Source organism: Carex rostrata, chromosome 2, assembly GCF_964058835.1.
Source record: "Carex rostrata chromosome 2, lpCarRost1.2, whole genome shotgun sequence".
Taxonomy (NCBI): domain Eukaryota; kingdom Viridiplantae; phylum Streptophyta; class Magnoliopsida; order Poales; family Cyperaceae; genus Carex; species Carex rostrata.
The window spans coordinates 1391551-1418820 of NC_135919.1; the positions used below are offsets into that span (position 1 = coordinate 1391551).

General features: G+C 34.5%; 4 protein-coding genes across 5 annotated transcripts; 1 reads left to right on the top strand and 3 right to left on the bottom strand.

The window, feature by feature from the left end:
• Window positions 1–438: 438 nt before the first annotated feature.
• On the bottom strand, window positions 439–4956 carry LOC144568084 (PGR5-like protein 1B, chloroplastic). The gene is made up of 10 exons (XM_078318315.1): window positions 4517–4956; window positions 3334–3430; window positions 2911–3011; window positions 2529–2585; window positions 2283–2359; window positions 1985–2036; window positions 1755–1865; window positions 1212–1309; window positions 975–1050; window positions 439–611 (listed from the first exon to the last, which is right to left on the bottom strand). Exons 1-9 carry the CDS (start codon window positions 4826–4828, stop codon window positions 981–983), a joined length of 975 nt encoding a protein of 324 aa, XP_078174441.1. The 5' UTR covers window positions 4829–4956; the 3' UTR covers window positions 439–611; window positions 975–980.
• A 2730-nt stretch (window positions 4957–7686) lies between these two features.
• On the top strand, window positions 7687–9278 carry LOC144568073 (30S ribosomal protein). The gene is made up of 5 exons (XM_078318304.1): window positions 7687–8075; window positions 8184–8330; window positions 8409–8687; window positions 8816–8924; window positions 9020–9278. Exons 1-5 carry the CDS (start codon window positions 7818–7820, stop codon window positions 9154–9156), a joined length of 930 nt encoding a protein of 309 aa, XP_078174430.1. The 5' UTR covers window positions 7687–7817; the 3' UTR covers window positions 9157–9278.
• An 859-nt stretch (window positions 9279–10137) lies between these two features.
• On the bottom strand, window positions 10138–16701 carry LOC144568090 (Zincin-like metalloproteases family protein). Of its 2 annotated transcripts, none has more exons than XM_078318327.1 (17): window positions 16419–16701; window positions 16233–16309; window positions 16074–16126; window positions 15927–15981; window positions 15497–15635; window positions 15056–15110; window positions 14557–14755; window positions 14344–14439; window positions 14131–14250; window positions 13828–13953; window positions 13370–13525; window positions 13124–13240; window positions 12122–12244; window positions 11146–11213; window positions 10862–10997; window positions 10600–10765; window positions 10138–10469 (listed from the first exon to the last, which is right to left on the bottom strand). In XM_078318327.1, exons 1-17 carry the CDS (start codon window positions 16432–16434, stop codon window positions 10228–10230), a joined length of 1944 nt encoding a protein of 647 aa, XP_078174453.1. In that variant the 5' UTR covers window positions 16435–16701; the 3' UTR covers window positions 10138–10227. The 2 variants fall into 2 exon arrangements, with proteins under 2 accessions (XP_078174453.1, XP_078174449.1); XM_078318323.1 differs by having other exon boundaries at window positions 16233–16314; window positions 16419–16635.
• Window positions 16702–17296: 595 nt separating this feature from the next.
• Window positions 17297–20796, bottom strand: LOC144568102 (putative amidase At4g34880). The gene is made up of 6 exons (XM_078318333.1): window positions 20478–20796; window positions 20169–20403; window positions 19469–19683; window positions 19142–19384; window positions 18244–18442; window positions 17297–17915 (listed from the first exon to the last, which is right to left on the bottom strand). Exons 1-6 carry the CDS (start codon window positions 20780–20782, stop codon window positions 17451–17453), a joined length of 1662 nt encoding a protein of 553 aa, XP_078174459.1. The 5' UTR covers window positions 20783–20796; the 3' UTR covers window positions 17297–17450.
• Window positions 20797–27270: the final 6474 nt, after the last annotated feature.

A 27270-nucleotide genomic window follows, 5' to 3' on the forward strand; every position in this document is an offset into this window, starting at 1 on the left:
CAAAAGTTATTCTCTCCATCCTCCTGATTTTTTTGTGACATATACCCGCTCCGGATCCGGAACCGCCCCGTATTCGAACCGGATCCGATAATCTACAAACAAGTTATGGGTATATATCTACCCAGAACCGAAAGACTGGACCCGAAATATCTACGGGTAGATAGGTACCCGGATCCGGACCCGACCCGAATTGAAACAGATAAGTGTGTGGATCGAAATTTGGACCCGAACACTTTTAGGATACAGGTCCAAATATAATAGTATCCGGACCGGACCGGACCCAATAGCACCTCTAGGTGTGTCATATATAAAGAGAGCACAAAAACACTGGTGGTGGCATTCCAGTCAACCGGAATGGATTTAAAAGGCTTTACCATATTCCATTTGTGATTCCATTTCCTTTTATTTTCTTTTTTTGTAGGGGGGGGGGGGGGGGGGTCTCAATTGTAACAGTATTTTGTTATATACAAACAGAAGATGTATGCTCGAATAATGATTTACATGTACAAAATTAGTTATCTCACAAGAGTTTTGTTTATTAGAAGTACAGAAAGTAGAGCTTCATATACAAACTAAAATCCTACTTTTTTAGCCATGTTCTTTAAATTTAGCTGCAATAAATAGTTGAAAATAGAACATGTTAGCATTTTGTATTAATACAGACTGGACACTACCAGAATTGTATGGTTCTATGCCAAATTGTCTCTTCTATTGGCAACTAGTTTAAACTACAAAAAGCTTTTCACAAAATAAGAAAATCAAAAAGGTCAGTACTGAACCCACCAGTACAGGCATTACCAGTACTGGTGACGAACTGACCATACCAGTCCATTAGTATTATGTTTTCTTTGACAAGAGATCAATGTTTAATTTTACTTATCCCTCAATCACAAGAATTAACTAAATAAGCCATATTCTCAACACAAAAGAGAGGTAAAATACAATAAATAAATAAAATGTAAAATAACTTGTACCTTGGTTCAAGCTTCTGCAGGTTCAGGTAGAGTAATCAGGCGTGACTTTGAATCATAAACCAGTTCTGTAGCACAACTGAACAAGTACATGTAACCATATTCCATTAGAGGACAGTTCAATACATCATAGTTAAATTTTGCAAATATTATAAATAAGATTCAAGGGTGGAAGTGCAAAAAGAAGATTTATGTAACTGTAAGTGCAAATAAAGAAAGAACATCTATAATGATACTTACTTGGCACATTTCACTGTATTTGTTTTACCGCCGCTTGGAACTGTTAGTATAGTTCCAAAGAAGGAGAGGTTCTCTGTACCGCAATTCGGACATGGTCCCTGCAATTCAAGCACCATAATTAAAGGGTTGGTGACCTATTAAACCAAATATAATAGTTGAAAGGGCCAAAATCAGAACTTTTCCCTACATAAAACTGCCCATAGTATTCATACAACAACCAAATTCCAGGAAACTGTCACTACCAGTCCTCTCTTAATCAAAACCGCCCATAATTTTCAAGCGCCACTAATTTCACTATGTGCCTGCTATTGATTCACTGTATCATTTATAATGGCCACTATGGTACAATCTGTTAAAATACGCAATAAAATTATCGTGCCATAACATTTATATAGCTGATAGCTACTTAAACTTTTTGGGCCGCTCAACAGTCATGTTTAAGAGATGCCCAAATAATCTAACTTGAATAAGAGAAGACTGACACGTATAATTTTTTTGTTCTATTTCACAGAGTATAAATGATTCAGTTAAAATAAAGCGTACCTTCAATATCAAAAAGTCTTTGATAACCGCATTAGTTATTCCAGCGGAGATGTAAAAGATAAGAGGCAATGCTGCAAACCATGTGAAGATGAAACTGAATGGCTCTGGCAACTGTATCACACAAAAAAATGTTAAAGGCAGGTCTCAGAGAAAGAAAGAAAAAATTAAAAAAAAAAACAGAGAAAGAGATAGAGCAGAAAAATCAGGTGAAACTAAGGTGTATTAATTACCTCCATAAGATATGTGAGCTCAAATCCAGTCAAATCATCCAGAAAGAAAAACCTACAAGAGTAATGAATTTAAGGATCAACTAATTAAATAATAATAAACAAATTAAGGTTTCCACAGTTTTCATCTAACATCTGAGCTTCTACTATGTTGATGAAGTTATACAACAATTTGCAACGAGTGGAATTCAAAATTTAAAAAAATTCTACATTGTTCCAACTTTGCCCTTTGCAAGGGACATATGCACAACTAAGGTGCAGTAGTGAAAAAGAATTAAGAATTAAAAAAAAAAAAACTCACAATCCAAGAGCCACCACAGCTGCTGGCACATTCAATAAAAACATCTTGAAATAGTCAACCGTCAAATCACTGTACACCTGCAAATACAATAAGATACCCCCATTTAACTATCTTAGAAATTTGGTGTTGCTTGAAGAGTGATGTAAAAATCATTATACTAGATACCTAATACCTTTGGAGAAAAATGAAATGATACATTCACAAAAAGGAAATTATTCAGAAAATAGAATGAAAAAGAGAAGTTGCCTTTCTACTTCGCAGACTGCATCGTGGGCCCTCCACCACAATAGTGCTACCATCTTGCTGGAAAGAAAAATGAATTTTGCATGAAATAATAAAACTACAAATTAAATATTATTAAGATTTTTAGAAAACTGAATTTGAACTGCCATCAAACTCAGTAGTTATCTGTGGCCAGTTTGTCTCAGTGCCAAGTGGCCAACTGGTGCATACCAGTTTGTCTAAGTTTCCAATGCGTTTGCAATATTTTAAAAAAGTTCACCCAAATAAACAGAAACAGTAAAAGATCTGAACAAACATAACTTAAAACCTAAGTTCAACAGTATAGTTCTTCATTATAATTTGTTAGTTTTATGATATTTAAATAGTTTATTGATGAGCAGAAAACCTTTAGTCGCATCTTCAATTCATCAAATTCAGCATCAGACATAATGGCTTTTCCTTCTGCATAAGCCATTGAAGCCTCCAAAAGCCTCTGTTCATCACCACCTTTATATTAAAAAAAAAAAAGACAAAGAAAGAAAGAATGACTCATAAGTTGTTTGTTCTAATTTTCTTCAAAAGAAAATTTGTATTTCAAATCAACCTGTTATGTTAGCTTCATTGATGAAGAAAAATAAAGGTTAAGAATAAATAAACAGGACAGGAAATGCAAATCAAACAAGTACTAGATATACTGCCATATATCAAATGCAGACTCTTAAGTTTCTATGGTCGCTCTTATCTCTTACATTGCATAAATTACAGTGTCAGAGAATGCATCTATATATTTAATAAGTAAAAATAAAATTACAGTAAGTAAGCAACATACTGAGCATAACAACACTGCTTCCCTCCCACATGAGTTCTTCTTTGAGGTTGTCGAACTCTTCATTCGACATAATGGCCTTCTTGTCATAGTAAAACGACTGAAAAATTGAACCATATATATAGCCATAAGTAAAGAAGAGCCACACCCGATCCTTAAATTAAAAAAATAAAATTTTTGCTATGGTGTTCCCCATAAAAAATTATTTTAATCACCACTCTTGATATGCGAAAGGGCAAATTAGTCAAATAAAAAATTATTAATCATAGGCATTAATTTCTTCCTTCAAGGAATCCTCTTACGATTAATGGAAACAAATAAAAAGGAAATATGCTAGAACAAAGGAAGTGGGAAAAATTAATTAAGATCTTCCTGCCCTCAAAATTGGGTAAAGATTTTAATAATGCAGTTTTCGCTTCATGCAGCACAAGTACTATAGAATCAAAACAGCGCTGCATGAAGCCAAAACTGCTCTGTTAACTCTTTACCCTTAAAATTTATATGCATCAGTTTCTCATTTTTCCCCAGCATTTAAGCTTAACCATTATTACTGCTAGTTAAATAAATAAACAATTCTTACTTAAGTTCACCATGTTTAAAAAGGTACAGAAGCATGCATATTCACATTAAAATGGAATAATGGATCAGTGAATAGTGTATTATTTTAATTATTTGAATTTATATTATTTTTATGATCAATAACTAAAAGGTTTAAAATATGAAATATAATTTTCACTAAAAGATACATCAAGATAGTATTATCCATTCAAAATTAATAATATCATATTTGCTAAGCATGACTTTTTTTAGCAAAACTTTCCCTTAGCATTGTATACTTCCCACCAGCATATATTCAAATAAATGCTCAAAATAATTCCATACAGCTTTAAATAACATATAATAAAATATACAATTTTTTATTGTTGACAATTAATAGTGAAATCTATCTTACGGATGAGACAATCTTAGTTAACAAGTAACAACTATGATGAGTAGATGGAATCTTGAAGTTTTACTAGTTTACTGGTAATTGAATCAGTGATAGATCAAATGTGTTTTATTGTGCTGACAAATTTGAAACTTTTAAAGGAAATTACCACATTGTTCCCATTTAATTAGATTTTGGGGAACATCATAGTAAATAAAACCCAAAAGTAAAAATAATAAAGTAGAATTGTTTTGTTACTTGTAAAGCTTGTAGGAATTCTTGTTCCATCTCTCCGAGACTCTTTTTTCGTTTCTTGTCTATGCTGCAGTAGGGGAGAATTTTGCTATCTTCTATTTCATCCTCCTCCTGCTGTACCTGACCTTGTTGCTCAGAGGTTGCACGGAGGCGGTGCACATGCAATCTGACTACTTGTCCACGACTCCGAAGCAAAGAACATCTCAAAGAAGAAGAGAAAGAAGGTGAAAGCTTGGCGAGGCGAGGCGATGAGGAGTGAAGGAGGCGCGGTGGCAGAGAGAAAGATGAAAGCCAAACCTCAGACGCCATTACCATTTAGTTGAGCAAACGAAGTCACTCCCAAGAGTCACAAGTGGTGGAAGAATCGAGAGAGAAGGATAAGAGGGTAGAGAAAGAGGAGGCAACGAGTGGTGGAGCAAAGGAGAAACGAGAGGATCTTTTTCGCTTCTGCTCTGATGTGGCGCTCGTTGAGTGGGACTTACTGATCTGGTGGGTCCCACGAGACTCACAACCGGTTTAATTTGGTCCTCTAGTAACCCAACCCAACCCAACCCGGTCCGGTCCATTCATTTCATTATGTTTACTTGGAACAATTTGCATATGTTTATTTCAACAACAAATTACTTTAGTATGCATTTACCCACCTACTAATATTCAATATAAATTTATTGAGCCAGATTATGGTACTTTATAATGTATATTTACTTTCAACATAACATGCATTAAATTTTTGTCAAAATACTTATTGGATGAAAATCTAAACATATCTAGGAATTATGATTGTATGAAGCACACTTAACTGACCAACTTGCAAAATTGCTTATTGCATCAAGGAACAATTACGTCAAATTATAGCTTGCTTGACCTTTTGGGGCTACCAAACTAAGAATCCGTATCCTCTCCGGTATTGCAGAGGATCACCCTCACTTTACAGTTTGAGATTAAATTTCAACCGTTTTGGTATTCGGGCAGCAATAGGGGCAGTATTTTTGGGCTTTGAGATTCGTGCCAAGTTAAAAGAAAGGTTCGGATCTAGTAATTGTAAAAGATTCCCTTATCAATCAGGTATTGGAGAGGATGTGAATTCCCAAACTAAAGGGTTCATTGCATGTCAAAATTTGACCATTTTTGACACCACCAACAAGACAATCCGGTAGATTTCATGGCCTGCTAAAATCTATACAAAGTTACAAACAATGGAAATAAATAAAAATCTGAATCACCCGAGTTTCACAGCCCATAAAGAAGCCCGTTTAGCGCCTCATCGTTAGCCCTGATGATCTTCGAAGCCCAGCCCCTTGTCCTTGCCAATACTACCATGCTGCGTGGAGTTTTTTTTTTTTTTTTTCGTTTTGGCTACGTGTCCGTACAGCGGAGAGAGAAAAATTAGAAAAACATTATTACCACCCGGCGTATCCTAACTGTATCGGAAACGTATCGACCAATTATAAATATTAAAATAACTCGATATGTCACCGGTGTCAAACGCATATCAGTATCTGATACGGATACGGGACTATATACAAAGTATCGAGTACGCATCGATATCTCATATTTTGCGTGACCTACGTGTCCGGTGCCTATTCGGGGATAGCGCGGGGCCAGTATTGTTCGAGCTTTGAGATTCGTGCAGAATGTTTTTGAACGGTTGGGATTTTCCAAAAAGTCACGCAAAATATGAGATATCTCAGAGGATGCGAATTCCAAAGTATCCGATACAGTTAGGGGTGGCAACGAACCAAACCGAACCGAACTTATCTTAGGTTTGAGTTTGGTTTGAATTAATTTCGAACCGAACCTGGTTTGATTCGTTTCGAACCGAACCCATTTCGAATCTAATTAATTGTGAACTACACATTTTTCGAATCGAACCCGAATCGAACCACGAACTAAATTATTTTTTAACAGTCCTAGTTATACTGGTAGTTTATACATTAATTTTTTCTCGCAGGACAATTCACATGGCTTCCTTTTACCGGTATGAACTATGAAATGAGTGTTTTTAAGTTGAAAAATTGTTTATGAAAAAATACATCAGAGACGGCTTTCCTGGTATAAACTATGAGAGACAACCGAAGAGAGAGAGAAGAGACAGTCATCTAGGCCGGAGAGAGGAGTGACAGCCGGAGAGACAGCCAATCGCCGAGAGCGTCGGCTAGATTTTAGAGCTAGAGGGAGAGTGAGTTAGGGAGAGGTGGAGAGAGAACTAGGTTATTGAGATTTGAGAGTGAGGAAGTGTCGGCTAAGTTAAATTATGACTCTCTATCTTGGATTTTAATTTCATCAGGTAAATGGACGGCCGATGTTATTATGAGATTCGAACCATAAAAATGATCGAACCCATTTCGATCGAACCAGGCTAGGTTTGGGTTTGGTTTGAATTAATTCCGAACCGAACCTGATTTGGTTTGTTTCAATTCGAATCTATTTCGAATCGAATTAAACTCGAATCAAATCCGAATCGAATCACGAACCTCGAATTTTTTTGCCAGCCCTAGATACAGTACGTTAGATATTTCGTTATATTTTCTTGGAAAAACTCCATAAAAATTAACAGTGTAACATCTCGTGTTGCGAGTATAAATAAGCAGATATATGCGGCAAATCCGGTGTGGCCGGTGTGTGGCAATTTTCTGGTGCATATTTTGTGTAAATTTCTTTGCACAAATTCCGATTGTGCAAAGCACTCAACTCACATGAACTTAAAAAAAGAATAAGGGGGTCTTCGTTGACTACTTTGACTGATATACTACTTGTCTACTTCTTGTCCGATTTAAAAATATCTTAAGTAGGACAAACTCAACCATGGTATTTTTTTTTTTTCTTTTTTTGAAAGGAGATGTTAATCTTTGCTAGTTGGCCTACGCGGACATTGGACAGAGTAAAAGATCGTATTTCCTTCTTGATCTCCAGTTTCCAAGTATCCAGTTTCCAACCCACCGACTATTTAATATAGAATGGATATATCTGGTTTTTGATAATGGAGAGCTGGAATGGGGATCAGGATAAGGTGTATTGTCGCTTTCTGACTCATCGACGTCGAGCCCCTTCCAGACTTATCCCTTTGCTGCGATTCTGAATCTGCATTTTTTATCACTTCACCCTTATAAAATATTTTTTCAATTCTATATTGGTAATTCACAGTGAATTCAGTCAGATGTTGTTAAAAATAAAATAATAATACTTTCTGGGGTTATGTTATAAAAATGCCAGATTCATCACTATATACTTCACTACTGCTCTTCCAGTCTTCCTCTCGTCTTTCTCGAAGGAACCCTCGAATTTATTTATTTATTTTGATTGAATGACAGCCATGGCGGCAGTGATGCACCATCTCTCATCTCCGCATCCCTCTCTAATCTCCATTAATAAGCGCAATTCCTCTTCTTGTGCTTCGTTATCCCTCAACTGCAGCTTCTTCGGTCACTCAGTATCATTGGTTAGAAGAATTGGAGAGAGTAGGAGTGAGAAGAGAAAGGGAAAGGCAATTGATGTGCTGTGTATGTCATGGAATGGGTCCCTCTCGTCAGTCAACCTCATCATGCAAGGTCGTAATATTCAAGTACGTACCAGTTTCCTACATTACATTCTAAAATGTATCTCATTAATTAATTGATTAGCCGTTGATTTGTAATTTAGCAATAACAATAATAATGCAAATTGTATGTAGTTGAATGATAGTTTGAAGGAGCATATACAAGAGAAGATAGGCAAAGTGGTAGAAAAACACAGTTACTTGGTACGGGAAGTGGATGTCAGAATCTCTGGTCGTGGCGGTGGCGAATTCGGTAAAGGACCCAAAACCCGTAGATGTGAGGTAATTTTCATGGTGAAATTTCAAATTTTATGAAATTAAGGTTGAATTTCCAACATTTGGTTGCAACTGGAATTACAGGTAACTATATTTACAAAGAAGTACGGGGTAATACGTGCAGAGGAGGATGCCGGGAGCAGCTATGCATGCATTGACTTAGCTTCAAAAATAGTGAAAAGAAAACTAAGGAAGTTGAAAGATAAAGTGGTTGATTCTAGAAAACGTTCAGGTAAAGAGTACGAGGATCTTGATTCGGAGATGTTTAGCGAATCTGACGATGACGAAGAGGAAGATGAGCCTTACTTGGATGAAGATGAAATTGAACCAGTTGAAAACCATCAGGATAAAGTTGTCAAAAAGGTTCTTATAAATATTACACTTTTGAGTATTACCAGAAACCATTTTCATTTTCTTGTTGTACCATGTTGTACCAGTTAAGGTTCTCATTTTCTTGTTGTACTGTGTATGTATGTATGTATGTATTTCAGGTGGTTCGTACAAAGGTATTTGAAATTCCACCATTGTCACTTGAAGAAGCCAAGGAGCAGCTTGAGTATGTTGATCATGATTTCTATGCCTTTAGGAGTGAGGAGAATGGTATGATCTTCTTTGAATTTATTTTAGTTTTTTTTGGAATTAATTTGTTCACACTGCAACTGTAGTATTAATGTATAATTTATTTATTGTTGCAGGTGAGGTAAACATATTGTACAAAAGAAAAGAAGGTGGTTTTGGTCTCATAATTCCTAAACCAGATGGCCACGTAGAGAAGGAGATCATCCAACCTGCATCACCAAAGGAAACAGAGAGGTCTGCTCAGAATAATTGACAAATCTAGACTCGTTCTTAAGAATTTCGCTTTTCATGTACAGACTGACACCGGATCTTAGCTTTGTATGCCTTATTTTTGTTACAAGCAATAGCAAGCCAAGTGAAGTAAAAGGAAAACGATATCTTTGCCAAAAAAAAAAAAAAAAAAAATTGATATTTGCTAAGAAGTCTTGATATCTTTTTCAACTAAGAATTTCTGGATTTGAGATCTTTTACGGGGGTAATGTTGTCAGACATATCTGTGGCAAAAGAGTAGAATTAGGGTGTTCTTGAGTTCACCAAGTTATTGGATTGATTTCAAATTACGAATTCAAGTTATTGGATTGATTTCAAATGACAAATTCGTAATGTTAAAATCTGTCTACCTTATTAGGCAATATTTTTATATTTTTAAATTAATTTTGTGTAGAGTTAAGTAGTTAAATTTTTTTAAAAATAAATGTATTAAAATTAATTTATCAATTTATTAATTTTGACCGATTAATTTTATACTAAATTAATTTAATTTGAAAGTTCAAAATTTTGATATGGAAATATATCATTCGTGAGGTAGAAGAAGAATTTTAACGATTTAAATTTGTCATTTAAATTTAATCCAATAAATTTTCTAAGTTGCGTGGTGAACTTAAGGAACACTAGTTGGCTAATTCTACTCGTGGCAAAATATTTTCTCAATTTGATATGATCGACATGTGTAAAATGTCTCATATTTTGTATGGTATTTTATACTTAGCACAAATAATATTCGTTGGCTAATTGCTGGCATATCCATCAGAAGTTCAGAACTTCTAAAAAATATTCAATCTCTCTATCAAAAAATCATTTTATTTTTCACTTTTCTGGTTAGAATTTAACATCGTTTTGTTTGATCCCAATTTTTGTGTTTTACTTTACTATTTGATAATCGTGCTTTGTATGTTTCTTTTTATTGAAATTTGTAAGCAGTTCATATAGTACACTTACATACTGGAGGCAAAAATAGAATACTAAAAAGGAATAATTTATGTGCATTTACAAGAAACAAAAAGCCAAGGAATGCTAATATATTGATTTAATCATTTTAACCCCATTATAAACCAATCTCTCTACACAAACTTGTAATATCAGGGATGACACCACCATTGCAATTTCTAATGATATTGCCTTCTCCTATACATCCCCTTAACAAGGCAGCTGGGTCCTTGGCCCCACCATGGCATAAGAAAGATGTTCTGAGCACATTTCCAGTATTCTCTGACAAAGGATCGACACTGCATATTTCTTGCCAAATAGTTGCAGCAAAACACCTTGCGTAAAGATAGCTGTAATAACCTATAATATAATTAACACTAGTGATTAATGAAGGTTATAATGGTCAGATCTGTACCAGTAACTAGTGTATATAAAACAACCATATATATATATATATATTGAAAAGCAAACCTTGATAGCAAAATTATACCTGCACCATAGTTGATGAGATGACTAAATCGTGTGTGCCAATGGGTGCCCTCCATGTGTCCCCAGCTCGTGTGTTCTCTTTTCAAATCACCATATATTGAAATTGTATCTCTTGGACTCGATAGTTGTTCCCCAAAAAGACTCAGATCAAGCAGAGAATAGAATATCTATAAATTTCAAAAATAGCATTAACCTACTAAATCCATTCACATTTTGAGATGAGAAAAATTAAATTGAAATACTAAAAAGATTCAGACTCAGACCTGGCGTTGTAGTTCAGTTGCTGCAAACATGCTTCGAGCAGAATTCATGGATTTAACAAGATTTTCTGGAATGGGATCTCCACTAGTTTCCTCTCTAGCAAATTTCTTTAAAACACGGTAATCCCATGCATAATACCTAAGTCAAAAATATCAAGGGAATAGTAATTATTCTTCACTGGTCACAAACAAGGGAACCAAATCTCTTCTCTTCCATATGTATGGGTGAGATCTTGAGTTTTGGTACTGGGAATTAAGAATATATTTTGTTCTGCATATATACATACTCAAAAAGGTTAGAAGGTGTTTCAGCGACATCAAGAGCAACTCGTGTCCCCGAGAAATGTTGATAATCCTGTAATGAACAAGTATTCAAATTGTCAAATTTACACGAGAGAAGTCTCAATAATAAAATTAGCTACTATTTAAGGAAATATAAATTCAGATACTCAGCTCAAGAAATTACGAACGTACACACTTATTATCTACATTTCTTGAGAGAGGGCATTCATATAAAATCTAAAAATTAACAGTCAAATTTGCAATATGTTATTCAGGAATGGATACAAAGTCCTTCGAAATCTGGCGAACTTTCTTTTTCACCAGTGTCAAGTCAGTCTTTGAACACTAACAATTGCATGCCATATGAAAAGATATTCAAATAATAAACGCGCAGACCATTCTCCGTTAGTTAATTAACTACATCCAAGCAATCTAATATACTTGAGAAATATATATATATATATATATATATAGAGTATGGCTAACGCGCTTCCTCTAGCATATGGGCCGAAATGCTTCCGGTGGAAATTTGAAATTTCAAAATCCAAAAAGTCGATCTGAACCGTTCATCTCCTTCTCCATATTAATATCTGCTTGGAGACCAAATTTTATATTTTTCTGAAATTTTTTACTATTTATTAAGCCACTTTGAAAATTGCTGATCCAATGGTTTTACTGTTTTGTTAAGCCACCGTTGGATCAGCGATTTTCAAAGTGGCTTAATAAATAGTAAAAAATTTCAGAAAAATGTAAAACTTGGTCTCCAAGCAGATATTAATATGGAGAAGGAGATGAACGGTTCAGATCGACTTTTTAGATTTTGAAATTTCAAATTTCCACCGGAAGCATTTCGGCCCATATGCTAGAGGAAGCGCGTTAGCCGTACTCTATATATATATATATATATATATATATATAATTGTAGAATGGGCATTCAAGCAATTGAAAAAATAAAAAAAAGGTACTTGTTGATTAACATACAGTTCTAGAAAGCAGGGAATGGAGAGCATGGCCGAACTCATGGAAAAGGGTCTCTACATCCCAATGGTCAAGTCTTGTTGCTAACCCATCTGAACTTGGGAAGTTACACACCAGTGCGACAATCTATAACAAAATGTATTACAAGATTAATAATCATTGAAATAACTGGTAAATAGAAAGAATTTTTTTTTTTTGAGAGTTATCCACTCAATCCTAAACGAGTGAGGCTACAGTACTATTCATAGCGCATATTGGTCCATACTATGGATCAATATCTCTATTTTTATAGTCTAAACAATCGATGTGAACCGTTCAACATAATCTCCATATGAAAATGTACTTGTAAATCCAATTTTACTTTTTTCTAGAATTTTTTTAGATAGTATAATATCACTTGATCTAAAGATTCTAGACCATTCAAAAATAGTAATTTTCTACCTATCTAAAAAAATAGTAAAAAATTCTAAAAAATGTATAATTTAGTCTGCAAGTACATTTCAATAGAGAAATTACATTGAACAGCTCACATCGATTATTTGGACTCTTAAAACAAAAATATTGATCCGTAGTACAGACTCATCTGCGCTATGCAAACCAACTCCCCCTCCAAAATAAAATAATTATATTAATCATTTGCAAATGAAGATAATTTAGTATATTTTAGTCAGTCTTAAAAGCATAAAGCATGATGAAAAAATGATCTGGGTTCCGAGGAAAATTACCAAAAACATGTTTGATTGTTGACAATGTTGCTTTTGTTTTCTTTTTGAAAACAAACAAATGAAAATATAAAAATTCATTGGAATTTGGGCTCGAACTTGTTTGACAACAGTATTAAAAGCTAATTGCACAATCACATGCTTGATCCTAATATATTGTTTCTTATTACGTGAATTACTAAAGAATGCTAACATGACTTCAGCTGGTGTTTGTAGTTCATTGGTGGATAAAAATTCTACCATGATACCATACAACAATCATTTTCTGTTAAAATATATTTACCGGTAATTGGTATTCCGCCTTTGATATCTTTCGGCCACCTCTAATGGCAAAATGCGCACATCCTGGATACTTCTCCTTCCTTGAATAGAGATCAAGGTACAAAAAACCTAGGTCACCCTGCATCAAATCCACCAAAATTTGCTCACTTTATGCTGTTACAAATTACAATCACCCGAGATCTCCTGTCAACATCAAATAGTAACCTAGCAATGATATTAAATGTGGAAGCATATAATATAAATGAACCTCTTGAGGATGATGGAGAGAAAGCTTTATCACATCAGGATGCCACGACTCCAAGGGTGAAATTGGAATTCTATGAAATGTAGCACCAAATAACGACTCAACTAGCATCTTTAGCCCCTCAAGGCACCGTGCCAATGGAAAATATCTTGCAATAACCTGCCAGGGGCAAGAAAGTGAAACATGGGTTTATGTTGGAAAAATGTTTTACCACCATAGGACATGGTATTTAATGTGTGCCCCTGCAAAATGAAACCATAATTACCACCTAATATTCTTCTACGCTACCTATTGTGTAAAGATAAAAATTAAGTGTAGTTCAAGCAAATATGGTAGATAATGTCATCAAGATATTATCATAACCATGATTACATTTTATAGAAACAGCTTCCACATGTTGTATAATTGGTTATGCGACAGTTTTCACAAAAAATGCACAAAGTAATAAAATAAAACATTACAGAGGAATCAAGATTGAAAGTAGAGGATTTCATAATCCCAGTGAAGTAGGATTCATCCCATGGTTCCAAATCTACACTCTTCTCTCCCACCATTTTCCTCTTAAAATCTCTTATTTTCTCAAACTCCTGCTCAGAACAACAATATACTAGATACATAAAGAGCTTAACACCTCATGAGATAAAAAAAATTAATTATAGCTAGTGATATAAAAAGCTAGATACAACTTGTGACATCAACAAGTAAAAAAAAAATTCTTCATTATATATATATTAGAAGGGAAGAATAAGACAAGAAAATCATACCTCGTCAGCTTTTGGTCTGACAATACGACTCATGTCATGAAGAAAGGTTGAAACAACTTCTGACAAGCCGGCCATGTTATGCCGAATAGAAAACTCGGCATATGATTTACAACCCATTATCTACACATAAAAGATCAAATAAAATACTTAATTTCAGTTCAAGTAGGAAGCTAATATTTACATCATTCAGGAGACATAAAGAAATTGTTTTACCTGTGCGAGTTCATGGCGAGTTCTAATAAGATCATCTAAGACTCTCAGATTAGCATGTGGGACTGAGTTTCCTCTAATGTACACTTCTTTCCTAACCTTATAAAAAACACAGAAATAGGATGCACAACCAAGATTCAAAACAAAAATTAAATATTATTACACAAGTGTGCAGAGGTTCTTTTGCAAAATCCCTTTATTAAATTAAAGACATACCTCATCATCTGGAATCCATTTTAAAACCGAAGATACACTACTTGGCTCTGTAATTATCCTAAGACCCTTTTCCTTTCTACCATTACTGCCATCTGTGAACCGATAAACTGGCCTGAAATGACGTTGCATGTCTTTCTTGATGCGAGTATATGGGTAAATATCCACCATGCCTGGATCCATCATTATATTCTCATTGAACCTTAAAAGAGAAAAATAATACAAAAAAGTTAAAATGCAGATGCCAAGTACTTCACTTGGTGCAATAACTAATCAAGGACCTCAAAACTGGATTTTCAGTCCCCTTAAGTGCTTACCCATATCATATGAACAACATAAAGCTTCATCGGTACCATTTAACCCACTGTATATATTATTGTTATATTTTTTTTTCACCTTTTTCATTAGCATAACTGAGGCCAATACAAGATGATGATATGAGAAGGGGATGGGGGGTATAGAGAGAGAGAGAGAGATTGGATTACCCAATGAGTATACATACTTTCTACCCAACAAAGCAATCTCAAGGTTGAGCTCACTAACCCGTTGCAGTTTTTCTGCCACAAAACGATACCAAAATTTCAAGATGAAAAAAAAAAACAGAAGCACAAGGAGATAGAAAGAGCACATTGCAACATGACCACTGATGAGAGTTTACTTTGTTAATGGTAAATTTAGTCTTAATCCAGGCATAATCATAGAACAAGGTTGTACAATCAACACTTAATAACATAATTGAGATTTGCTCGAGGCCTACTTTCAAGATACCAAAACTTTGGTTAAGCCTGTACCAGCATCTGCATGTGTCATGTTGTATAAGATAGAATTAACAAATTGAAACCCTTGGTTAGAAAGTAGCAATGTTGGCACAAGATCATAAAATTGGTGTACTGATTTACTGATATCTAATACTGCAATCTTTAGTAAGAAAGATATGATGTACCCGTGGGGAGATGAATTCCTCCCTTCTCAAAGTCAACCCGAAGTGTGTGGGCTGCCCTTCTGGCTTCTTCACTGTGCAAAACATGGTCCCTCTCAGATTTGAACACAGCATTGTACAATGTTGTGTTTGTGTTCAATTCCTAAAAAAAAAAAAAAAGACAAATCCCCTATAAGTCAAAATAGTAGACGAATAATAATAAAATGTTGAATATCTAAAACAAAAGGAGCTCCTTTCACCAAAGGTTGTAACTCTGGTAAGTGTGGACATTTCAACTGGTATTTGCACATGTTAAAGCAATTCAATACAGATGCAGCTCTGGTAAAAAATTAGTTAACTAGCAAAATAAAATGTATGACCAGATTAACTAGGAGTAAGATTCCATGTTCAGTTTAGATTCTTCTCCACATTTAAAAAATTAGTTAAGACTTACTTGGAGGTACTCATAGATTCTCATGGAGGCCTTATCAGCTTCTTTCACATATTCTCTAAAACATGAAAAAAAAGGGGGGTAATATGTAGAAACTTGAGTGGTGCATGTGATCAGAGAGGAGAAAAAGAGAAAGAGAGAGATAGAGACCTGTCAGGATGTGTGTTGCGGCATAATTCAGCAGAGTCTATGACAGAGCAAACCTAGCAGAAAAATAAATCAATTAATTTAAAATTGTTTGGAAAATACTCCAAAACACAAAGCTGCTCCACTCAATTCATGAAAAGAGTAAAAAGGTAAGATATATACAGTGTTAGATATCTCATCCATAGTGCTTATGATCTCCATTGATGGGGGCAGCTTAGAAATGTGAGATACAAGCTCCTCTGATCTTTAAGTAAAAGAAGAAACTTTCTCAATGTAAGGTAAAGAAAAGGCATTAATTAGAAATGATTAATTGTAGGTTGCATTATTATTAGAAAGAAAATGACTGGCCTTTGAATGGCGTCATCAACAAAGCGTCTAAAGCCCTTGGCTGTTCTCAAAACAGAGAATCCGTACAGCCCGATCTCCTCCGAAGCAGCCACTGAGGCGGAGACGGAGGCGGAGGCATCGAAGCAACTTTGAACGGAATACGCACGCCGCACTATTCTCAGTTTTAAAGCACGAGATAGCATCCTTAACTGAGGCGGAGGAGAGAGGGAAGGGATTTGCAATCGAAGAGAAAGAAACAAGGGATGACAGATAGGAGAAAAGGATCCAGTGGCCCAATTTCATCCTACAATTAATCAAGCCCATGATCTGCTCCAAAAAAGAAGGATCCAGTGGCCCAATCTCATCCAAGTACATAAAACTCAGTTTGTAAGATGAATGTCACGTAAATAATGATATCTTAATTTGCAACGGTAATACCTCAAATTAGTGGGGTTTAATTATTATTTTTTGAGAAACGAACGGACTTGAGCCCTGATTTTTAATAGCTGACCTAATCACTTAGCCAGCTTCGAAAAAAAATATATACTTTTTAAAGTTATATCTCAAATAATGATTTTGCTCCTCTCAAAGCTACTTGGAAATTTGTCCCCTCACAGCCACTGTACTCCTATTGTTTTTGCCACAATAGGTCCTAATTTTGCATCAAAATATGGACATTATATGAATCCATTTTGTAAAATATGACATCTATGAAATATAATAAGTCAATCAAACAAGCTTTTAGTGAAATTGTGGAAAAACTTGTATAAAATTACATTGGTTTTGAGATCCTGACACACTTTCATAAATTATTGTCATATAATACTTGAATAATTTGTGGTATTGTACGTTTCGTTGAAAGAATCTGAATAATCGATTTTTTTAATTCAGACAACTAAAAGCTGAGGGCCTGAAAGGGGAACAATTCAAAGTTGGTTGCCATAGTAGAAAAAACTCATTGGGTTGACAATATTCAATAATGCTACTACTATCATATTTTTCTTGAGAAAATATAAATATCCTTTATTTTCTCTTTCTTGAGAAATATAAATATTAGTATCTTAAAAGAAGAGGAGAAAAGTTAGGTTCAAAACCAATTAGTAAGTGTAAAACACATGCATAAGTTACATGCTTTACTAAACATAAATGAGGTGAGTAGCTTATATCACTGCTGTGAGGTGGTTTCCTGACCTTAGTAGCTTGCTCAAATGCATAAGCAATCTCAATCAATTTAGGTTCGAACCCCTTCAACCCACCAAAACAGATACCGAATGGGACACCTGTTTCATCATATCCAGCTGGTACACTAATACCAGGGTACCCTCCTATAGCCAGAATGCTAGACACAGTTGAATCTGGTGTAACTATTGCATCCAGTTGTTTCTCTCTCATAAGGGTTTCAATCCCATTTGAGGATAGTTGTGCCATGTTGGAAATTGCATCTCTCTCTTTTGAGCCAATCCCGTTTGTGCTTTCTGACACGAGGAAAATTAATTGGCCATACTCTTTGATCTTTTCCTGAAATTCACAAAAAAAAAAAAAAAAAATTATAAAATGTTCCAAGTCGGATGAGTGTGTCCCTAACAAGCACTATTAAAGGATAGGGGGCCACATTGGATTCAAATGCTTTGTGCCATTTCATTTAACAAAAGATGATTTAAACATCTCTCAGATATGAACTAGTATTCTAGTTTTGGCACTGTACTCTAGTATCAGAGCTTCCATCTAAATTTGCTACCAAACTTGCAAAGTATAATATCAGTAAATTCATATTCTAGTGCAGCTGACTACTTTCTTACGGTTTGTTACTAATTTACTGTAATTCTTTTGTTATTATTATCAGTACCTCTTTTTTGTGCTTTTCATTGAAAGATATGACATCAGAAAGTGATCTGACAGGAGAAGAGGTCAATTTTGACAAATACTCATTTAGTGACACTTTAAACTCAGCAGCAACTGCAAGCTGTTGGCCACTTTGGTTGTAATCCAAGATTGCACTAATGTTTGGTATTTGAAGATTGTCGATTAGCACTGCACCGTTTTTTCTGAAATTTACATTTTAATTAAGGAAACAATATAAGATCAAACAAATGAAATCATAAGTAAAATAGAGAAATCACTAATTGAATTGTTTTAATACCAGGAGGTCCAGAACTGAATCTTATTTCACCACCAATATTTATCTCTGTTTTATTTCTCTGTCTTTGCTTCTTTTTTTGCGCCTGATTATGGATTAAGAATAAATTGAGGCTGTCAAAGTTAAATTGAGCCTTGCTTTGCTGGTCCTTAATTAAGTCTTAATTGCATAGCTAAAAATATTTGGATCAAACAAGGGTAAAATTAAGCAAGGATAAGATCAGGGCTTAATTGCATGACTGATATATGAGTAGTCAGTAGACAATCAGTGCTTGATAATAAAATGAGAAAAGGTTGTAAAACCAAATATTTTTGAAGCGGTGATTCAAACAAACATCCAAGTTTTAAGGTACATCTTGTCTTTGCAAACATCCAATGACTAAAATTCAAACTCGAGAGATAATAATTTTCCTTTTATATTCAGGAAGAGAGTATTTTCGCTGGTTTATTAGGAGATGGAAAAAATTCTAGTTTCTACCCTTTAAGAATAAACAGCTACTATATTAGCAGGTGCCTTGAAACTTGGATGTATGCTAGAATTAACCAATTTGAAATTTTAATTCTCATGTTACATACACATTGTGATACTCTACTTTTTAATCCCATACCTCATTATACTGAAGTGCTGTTCGAATACTTTTCCCTGCAGAGAATTCTTTGGAAAATCAAAGAAACCCTTCCTAAGAATTCCAATTCTTTTACCCATCAACCCCTCAAGTTTTAAAAATTGCATGTAGCCCCCTTGAGGAATATACTTTGCTGCTCTTTTAGTCGCTTTGGCATCATATCGGTCATATCCTACAATGGCATCTAATACATACACTGCATCTGTCACTGTTCGACAAATTGGGCTGTATTGATAGGATATAATGTCAGTAATATTCCACTATATTTACACTGCATCAAAAAAAATAGAAAAAAAATGATATACGTACCCAATGGTGTCTTGTCTAGGGGAGATGGGAATGACCCCACTCCGGCTGGTGAGCCCCACAGTCGGCTTAATCCCGACCACAGAGTTGGCAGCTGACGGGCAGAGGATTGAACCGTCAGTCTCTGTCCCTAGAGTCACTGTCACCAGATTTGCTGCCACTGCTATGGCGGACCCACTGCTTGACCCGCATGGGTCTGCTGACACCACGTATGGATTCTGTATTATGCAGATCAAAGCTCAGTTGGCAACAGGTAAGTTAGGATATTTACAATTGACATAATCACAACCAACATTTGTTTTGTTTAGGGATTTAGTAGATACCACAGCAACTAGATTAGTGTAACAAAAAAGTTATCTTTAGTAATTTTAGTTAAATATTGAGAAATCTTCTCATACACAGAACTAGCTTTTCCACAAGGTCAGATTCAAATTACCTTTTTGTTAGATGTGTCGGACGTAATTTTCTCAAATTAAGTAAATTTCAGAAGTGATTTACTTAAATCGATAATGTGTTACAAAGCAAGCAAGTTGAGTAATGAAATCAGTGTTTGCTTAATTTAAATTTGTTTTAACAGTTGGCCAGGTGCTATTTCCACTAAAGTCATTAAGTTTCAACAGGCAATAAATTAAATAAATTGGGAAGGGAATACGAGGAAGAGAGAGAGAGAGAGAGAGAGAGAGAGAGAGAGAGGCAAACTAACTTTGCCCTGTCCAGCCCGTGCACACCAACCATCTGGTGCATTGTCTGAACGAAAATAAGCCCATTCACTCAAACTGGCCTTGCCCAAAATCACGGCACCGGCTTCTCTCAGGCGTTTAACCACACCTGAGTCTTGAGTCACAACGGAACCAAGTAATGCAAAGGATCCAGCTGTAGTGTTAAGCTTGTCAGCAGTGCCAATATTATCCTTTAAAAAAACTGGTATACCATGCAATCTGCTCACAAAAACATAAAAATTTCATATTTTTTCAAGTAATAATTAATTAAAGCACTCTTTAACAAAACCTACCTGTTTTTGTTCGAAGTAGAGTTCCTTTCCCGGTCGAGATCGGCACGGGCAGCTTGAGTCAACACGTCTGGGTTGACTTCAATGACTGCACGGAGAAGCGGGTTGAGATTTTGGATGATAGAAAGGTAATGTTGAACGAGTTGTACGGAGGTGAGAGAGCGGTTTGCGAATGCTTCATGGATGGAGTCTACAGTGGCTTCAGTGAAGTCGAAGGAGAGAGTAGAGAAGGGGAGGAGGAAGAGGGAGAGCAAGATTACAACTGTGAAAGCGAAGGAGAAGCGGTGAAGGTAGAACAAATTAGGCATTAGGATTTGGGAAGGAATGGTTTGATGACTGAGAGGTGAAAGTTGGACGGAGCAACGAGACTGAGAGGAGAGAGCGCACCGCATAAAAGGGAATGATTTGGTCAGTGTCTCCTGGAATGCGTATCCTCTGAGATATCTCATATTCTGCGTGACCGACGTGTCCGGTGTCTATTCGGGGATGACATAGGGGGCCAGTATTATTTGAGCTTTGAGATTCGCACAGAACGTATTGCAACGGCTGAGATTTTCCAAAAAGTCACTCAAAATATGAGATATCTCAGAGAATGCGAATATTTTTTTAGAAAAAGCCCTCAGGCAGGATGCGAATTCGTGTCTCCTGCAGGGAGTCAAAAGAGCATTTGAATCAGAACTAAACCGGTCCACATCAACATGATACATATCTATTGTTTGAATACGAATAATTAAAATTCAAAAATATATTTGTATTTGTATCTGCACAGATATTAAAATATTGAGTATAAATCTGAATACGAATGGATAATATCCAACCAATTTACACCACTAGCTGTCTAGCTCCGTTGCAATCATTATTATTATTTTTTTTTTGTGTATGTTGACGTACACGGAGGACATTAATATTATTTTCTTCTTCTTCTTCTATTTATTATATATTTTGATGATAATTGAAAATAGAAAAATGGTGCGGCAACAGATAATAATTGAAAAATGTGCAAGAAATTAACTGAATATGATTTGTGATCACATTGATCTTATAAGCAGAACTTTTTGTAGCATTGAGTAAGATTACAAGTCAGTATACACACAAACTAATAGTTTGTGATTGCTATCATATTTAGACATTTAGTACTTACTAATATAAGAGTATAAAGGTAGGCGCTTACATAAAATATTATTTCATGTATATTTACTGTAATTTACTGAGCATCTTTACTGTGGCAGGATTGAAATATAACTGCATCTAAAATCATAAATCAGAGAAAAATTAACAAATTTAAAAATAAAAGTTTAATTAAACAATCACAAAACCAATCGTTGTATCTACATCCATCTAATTTTAGTATTGAATTCTTGCCTCAATTAATTCATAAAATATTTACCCTGAATCAAGGTATTGAATCGACTTAGTTGTTTCATTATAATTATTTATTTGATCTGGTCTGTGATCATGCACTTGACTACTTATATATACCACTCAACTAAGAAATATTGAAATTAGAAATTTAAATAAAATTGTTAAATCAGCCAATTATGCTCAGATTTGCTTAGATTGGAAAGTTTCTTACCAATGACATAGTAAAATATCATCATGTGCTTTTGTAGCGAAAAGAAGGAAATGTGTGTTTTTTTTGTTTAACAAAAAAAAAAAAAATGTTTGTATGTCCATCAAATTTTCGAATTTTATGTTCAATCATTGTAATTAATAAGACTACAAAATTGTATCGGCCTTTTTTTTAATACCCAAAAAAAAGAAAATTATAAAAATAACCTTTGATTTTCTTTTTTTTTTATATATGCCCCAACCGCTGGGCTGTGGGACGGGCGAAAATTCAAGCAAGCCGCCTCATGCCCGGGCGGTCCGACCTTATACCAACCCGCCCCAGGAGTGGGCGGTCCACCCCTTTTTTTTTTTTTTTTAAGAAATCTTAGTATTTTGATTTAAATAATTTTGTGAAGAAAAAATTGTTTAGAGTGTATGCCAAAAAATAAAACATTTGACATATTTATGAAGTGATGTCATAATTCTTTATATACATATACATATATACATATATACATATATACATATATACATATATACATATATACATATATACATATATACATATATACATATATACATATATACATATATACATATATACATATATACATTTATACATATACATATATACATATACACATATACACATAGACACATAGACATATACACATATACACGTATACATATATACAATATTTTTTTATAAACTCATTTATTTATAATATATATATATATATGTATATATTATAAATATATACATATACATAAATCTGAGTTTGGATCGGCCAAACCGTTCATCTCGTCCTCCCCTTTCCGAAAAGTGCTCATATGCGTAAATCTGAGTTTCCTAGCCAAAGTTATGGTTGTTTAAAGTTTTTTCGAAAATTCATAACTGATTGTAGAAAAATATAAATAAGTTGAAATTTATATCAATTCTGTGTATTTTTGAATGCTCTACATGCTAATGCAATCACTTTTGCAGTTTGGTCCCTGTATTAGTCCAAACTTGCAGATTTATCAGCAAATGTCAAATTTGATATTTTTAGTGCATTGCACTATACCAGTGGCTTTTGCCTAGCGCTTGGCTGCTGAGTTTGGACTTGATACCATACCATAGGTTAGTCTAGGATACTTTGTGCATGAATAGAGATCTAATTTGATGTTTGAACATATTTTAGTAGCTCTAAATTACTATTTAGTTCCATAAACAAAGAGAAGAAGATCAAGAAGCTGTCAGAGCTTGAAAATTTTTGAATAAAGACCAAGTTCTTAATTAGTGTTATATTTAGAATTGTGACATCTAACTGACAAATAAACTCAAAGTTCATAAAAAAAAATCAAAGTTATAAAGAATTACGACATCACTTCATAAATATGTCAAATATTTTATTTTTTGGCATACACTCTAAACAATTTTTTCTTCACAAAATTATTTAAATCAAAATACTAATATCTAAAAAAAAAAAGTGGACCGCCCACCTCTGAGGCGTTTTTTATTTATTTTTTATTTTTAAAAGGTGGACCGCCCACCCCAGGGGCGTTTTTTTTTTTGTAAAAAAAAAGAAAAAAAAGGGTGGACCGCCCACCCCTGGGGCGGGTTGGTATAGAGTTGGACCGCCCGGACAGGAGGTGGCTTGCTTGAATTTTCGCCCGCTCCACAGCCCAGCGGTCGGGGCATATATATATAAAAAAAATCAGAGGTTATTTTTATAATTTTTTTTTTTGGTATTATAAAAAGACCGAAATTGTATGAAGTTAAGTGCGCAAACGAGAGTCATGAGCTTAACTAAAAAAAATCAATTGCCTTCCAATAACAATTTTTACAATTGATCAATATCTAATTAGTAATTAACAAGCTAAACCTTTATATTATAGCTGATGCCTTTCTAAAAAGGTTCCTGCGACTTGCACATTATAAATTCTGATTTATAACCTTCCTAGAATTGTAGATCTCATTGTCCTCTTTCCAGTAAGCTTTTATTTGCCTAAAACGGAATTTGTATGACCAAGATATGGTAAAATACGAAAAGATGTCAAAAGTTGGAATTTCCATATATGCTCTGTCAGCTTTCTGCGCGACCCGCATCACAACTAACGCGACCCGCTTGGAGTCTGCACGGCCTGCATCCTGCCTCTGTTTATGCTGTGAACCAAACTTCAAATGGGCATAACTCATTATCCGTAACTCCGTTTTCAGTGTTCTACCACTTTTCGGAAAGCTTGCGAGAAGATCTATAATTTGCTCCATTTCCTGTAATTTAAATAGACTTCAGCAGTAATTTGATTCGTGGTATAATTCTAAACTAAATTAACCTAAATGCATAGAAATTGGTCAAGTTATTGATAAGAAACCCTAGACAAAAGTATACATATTTCATGGTCATCAAGGGTTTTGAAAAGTTTATTTTTAATAAATTTTCTGAAATAGCATTTACAAATTTAGAAAGAACTTTCTAAATTTGAAAGGTTATTTAAGGTGCTTCCAATTTTACAGTTTCTCTCTAGATCGTGTCTTAATTCAGCATAACAATTGAAATTATTTTGGACTTTCCCTAAATTCAGATAACATAACAAAAAAAATTGGACGCACTCATCCTCAGTGCGTCCGCACTGGGCTCGGGAAAATCCTGAAAATAAAAGCAATTGTTATGATGCAATTATAATTTGTTTATGTTATTTGGTATAGATTATGATTCTTACAAAGGAATTGAAGTAGTATATATATTGAATTGATTAGTTGAGTCATTATTGTACCCTCCAGTGCCTCTTTTGACAAGATTAATTTAATTCATTATATAAAAGGAAATCAAGTGTGCATATAATGGAAGCAATCATTTATCGGCCCTCCAGAAGATAGTGATTGTTGAAATTTTATGTACAATTTAGTAATATTAAAGTATGGTGATGATTATTATGATTAATACATATGTCAATAATGTCGGCCCTCCGGAAGGCATGTTGTCAATATGTTATTGAATCATCAATACTTTATTATTACACCAAAGTATCAAAAGAAGTTAATTATTTTACCTTCCGGTAATCAATTAATGGAAACCGATACTTTGTGAAGATGGTAGTGTCTGGCCTTTGTTTGATCATAATTTATAAAATTCAGAATTTATTTTGCTAAATCGTGGTTGTTTTGTGTGTTTTTTGTTTGAAATTTTTAGCTAGCATTACTACTAGCCTAAAAGACATTCGTATGTTGAAAAATACCAATTTCAAGTTTTGGTAGGAGAATGTTATGATAACTCTCGGTGTCATAGATTTAAACTTAGCATTCAGAACAGATCGTCTCAAAATTACTGATACCTCAACTGAAAAAGAACTAAGGGTTGAGAAAAAGTGGGATAGATCTAATAGAGTGAGTCTAATGATTATGAAAAGGTCTATTCCAGAGACATTTTAGAGGCTCGATTTCTTATACGATAAATAATGCTAAGGAATTTTTGGCTGAAGTTGAAACAAAGTTTGTCAAGAATGAAAAGTCTGAAATTGGTATACTCTTGACTAAACTTGTCTCAATGAAGTATAAAGATAAGGGAAGTATTAGGGAGTACATCATGGAGATGTCTAACGTTGTTTCAAGACTAAGAGCACTTAAGTTGGAGATCTTTGATGATCTCTTGGTGCACTTAGTATTAATATCCCTTCCTCCACACTTTGGGCAGTTTAGGGTGAGCTACAATTGTCAAAAGGACAAATGGTCACTCAATGAACTCATCTCCCATTGTGTGGAAGAAAAGAAAAGACTAAAACAACATAAGGCAGAAAGTGCACATGTTGCTACTACTTCCAAATTTAAGGCTTCAGTTAAGCGTAAGAGATCGGATCAGAGTAAGGATAATAAGGATGCTGCAGTAACCACCAACAAGAAACAGGATAAGGGCAGTTGCCACTTCGAAAAATGCTTGTTACTTCTGTGGTGCGGTTGGACACAAGAAGATTCATTGCCAGAATTATCACACATGGCGTGTTAAGAAAGGTAAATCTCTTGTTATGGTTTGTACGGAAGTTAATTTATCTTATGTATCTAAATATACTTGGTAGGTAGATTCAGGTGCAACTACTCATATAAGTGTATCTTTGTAGGGCTGCCTAAATTGCCGGAAGCCAAGTGATGATGAAAGATTCATTTTTGTGGGCGATGGCAATAAAGTTGAGGTGGAGGCTATTGGGACTTATAGATTATTGTTAAAATTAGGATTTTATTTGAATTTGTATGAGACTTTTGTTGTATCGTCTTTTAGACGTAACTTAATTTTTATTTCTGCATTGGATAAATATGGCTTTACTTGTACTTTTGGAATTTGTTTCATGATTCAAATCAAGTTGGTTCTGATTTTCTTTATGTTTATAATAATCTATATTATTTAGATGTCAATAGCTCATATATTGAGGCTTTCCATGTGTGTACAAATAGTAAGAAAAGAAAATTAACAAATGAGAATTCGACTACATTATGGCACAAGCGATTAGGTCACATTTCTAAACATAGAATTGAGAGACTTGTGTCAAATGATATTCTCCAACCCTTAAATTTTTCAGATTTTGGCGATTGTATTAATTGCATAAAAGGGAAACAAACCAATTTCAGAAAATATGAAGCCAATAGGTGTTCGGAAGTCTTGGAACTAATTCATACTGATATCTGTGGTCCGTTTTCAACGGCTACAAGAAATGGTCACCGGTATTTTATTAGTTTCATAGATGACTATTCAAGATATGGCTACATATATTTAATTAAAGAAAAGACTGTTCAAAAGTTTCAAAGTGGAAGTTGAGTTACAACTTAACAAACGCATTAAGGCCATTAGATCTGACCGTGGTGGTGAATATTACGGCAGATATGATGGATCAGGTGAACAGTGTAAAGGGCCTTTTGCACATTTCATAGATGAATGCGGGATTGTGCCTCAATATACATTGCCCGGTTCGCTGGCAATGAATGGTGTTTCTGAGAGGCACAATTGAATTCTTAAGGACATGGTAAGAAGTATGATTAGTCGTACTACTTTACCAAAGAATCTATGGGGTGGAGCCTTAAAAACAATAGCATATATCCTAAATAGAGTGTCCACTAAAGCAACTAACAAAACCCCATATGAGATGTGGAATGGGCGAAAGCCTAATTTGAAACATTTGCATGTATGGGGATGTCAAGCTGAAGCAAAGCCTTATAGGCCTCAAGAAAAGAAACTGGATGAGAGGACTGTTAGTTATTATTTTATTGGGTATCCCGAGT

Bases quoted from the DNA above. Each gene is read 5' to 3' on its own strand.
- LOC144568084 (XM_078318315.1), bottom strand. From the start codon at position 4,828: ATGGTAATGGCGTCTGAGGTTTGGCTTTCATCTTTCTCTCTGCCACCG. The intron at 2,360-2,528 runs GCAACTTCTCTT...TTGTATTTGCAG, and splicing joins GCAGTCTGCGAAGTAGAAAG to GTGTACAGTGATTTGACGGT. The intron at 2,037-2,282 runs GTGAGTTTTTTT...TTACTCTTGTAG, and splicing joins GCTGTGGTGGCTCTTGGATT to GTTTTTCTTTCTGGATGATT.
- LOC144568073 (XM_078318304.1), top strand. From the start codon at position 7,818: ATGACAGCCATGGCGGCAGTGATGCACCATCTCTCATCTCCGCATCCC. The intron at 8,331-8,408 runs GTAATTTTCATG...CTGGAATTACAG, and splicing joins CCAAAACCCGTAGATGTGAG to GTAACTATATTTACAAAGAA. The intron at 8,925-9,019 runs GTATGATCTTCT...TTATTGTTGCAG, and splicing joins CTTTAGGAGTGAGGAGAATG to GTGAGGTAAACATATTGTAC.
- LOC144568090 (XM_078318323.1), bottom strand. From the start codon at position 16,600: ATGCTATCTCGTGCTTTAAAACTGAGAATAGTGCGGCGTGCGTATTCC. The intron at 13,526-13,827 runs GTAATGTTTTAT...TGCCCCTGGCAG, and splicing joins CTTTCAATCTTGATTCCTCT to GTTATTGCAAGATATTTTCC. The intron at 10,998-11,145 runs GTATGTATATAT...TTTTTGACTTAG, and splicing joins ACACCTTCTAACCTTTTTGA to GTATTATGCATGGGATTACC.
- LOC144568102 (XM_078318333.1), bottom strand. From the start codon at position 20,782: ATGCCTAATTTGTTCTACCTTCACCGCTTCTCCTTCGCTTTCACAGTT. The intron at 19,684-20,168 runs GTTAGTTTGCCT...TGCATAATACAG, and splicing joins CACGGGCTGGACAGGGCAAA to AATCCATACGTGGTGTCAGC. The intron at 18,443-19,141 runs GTATGGGATTAA...TGTAAATTTCAG, and splicing joins CAGCACTTCAGTATAATGAG to AAAAAACGGTGCAGTGCTAA.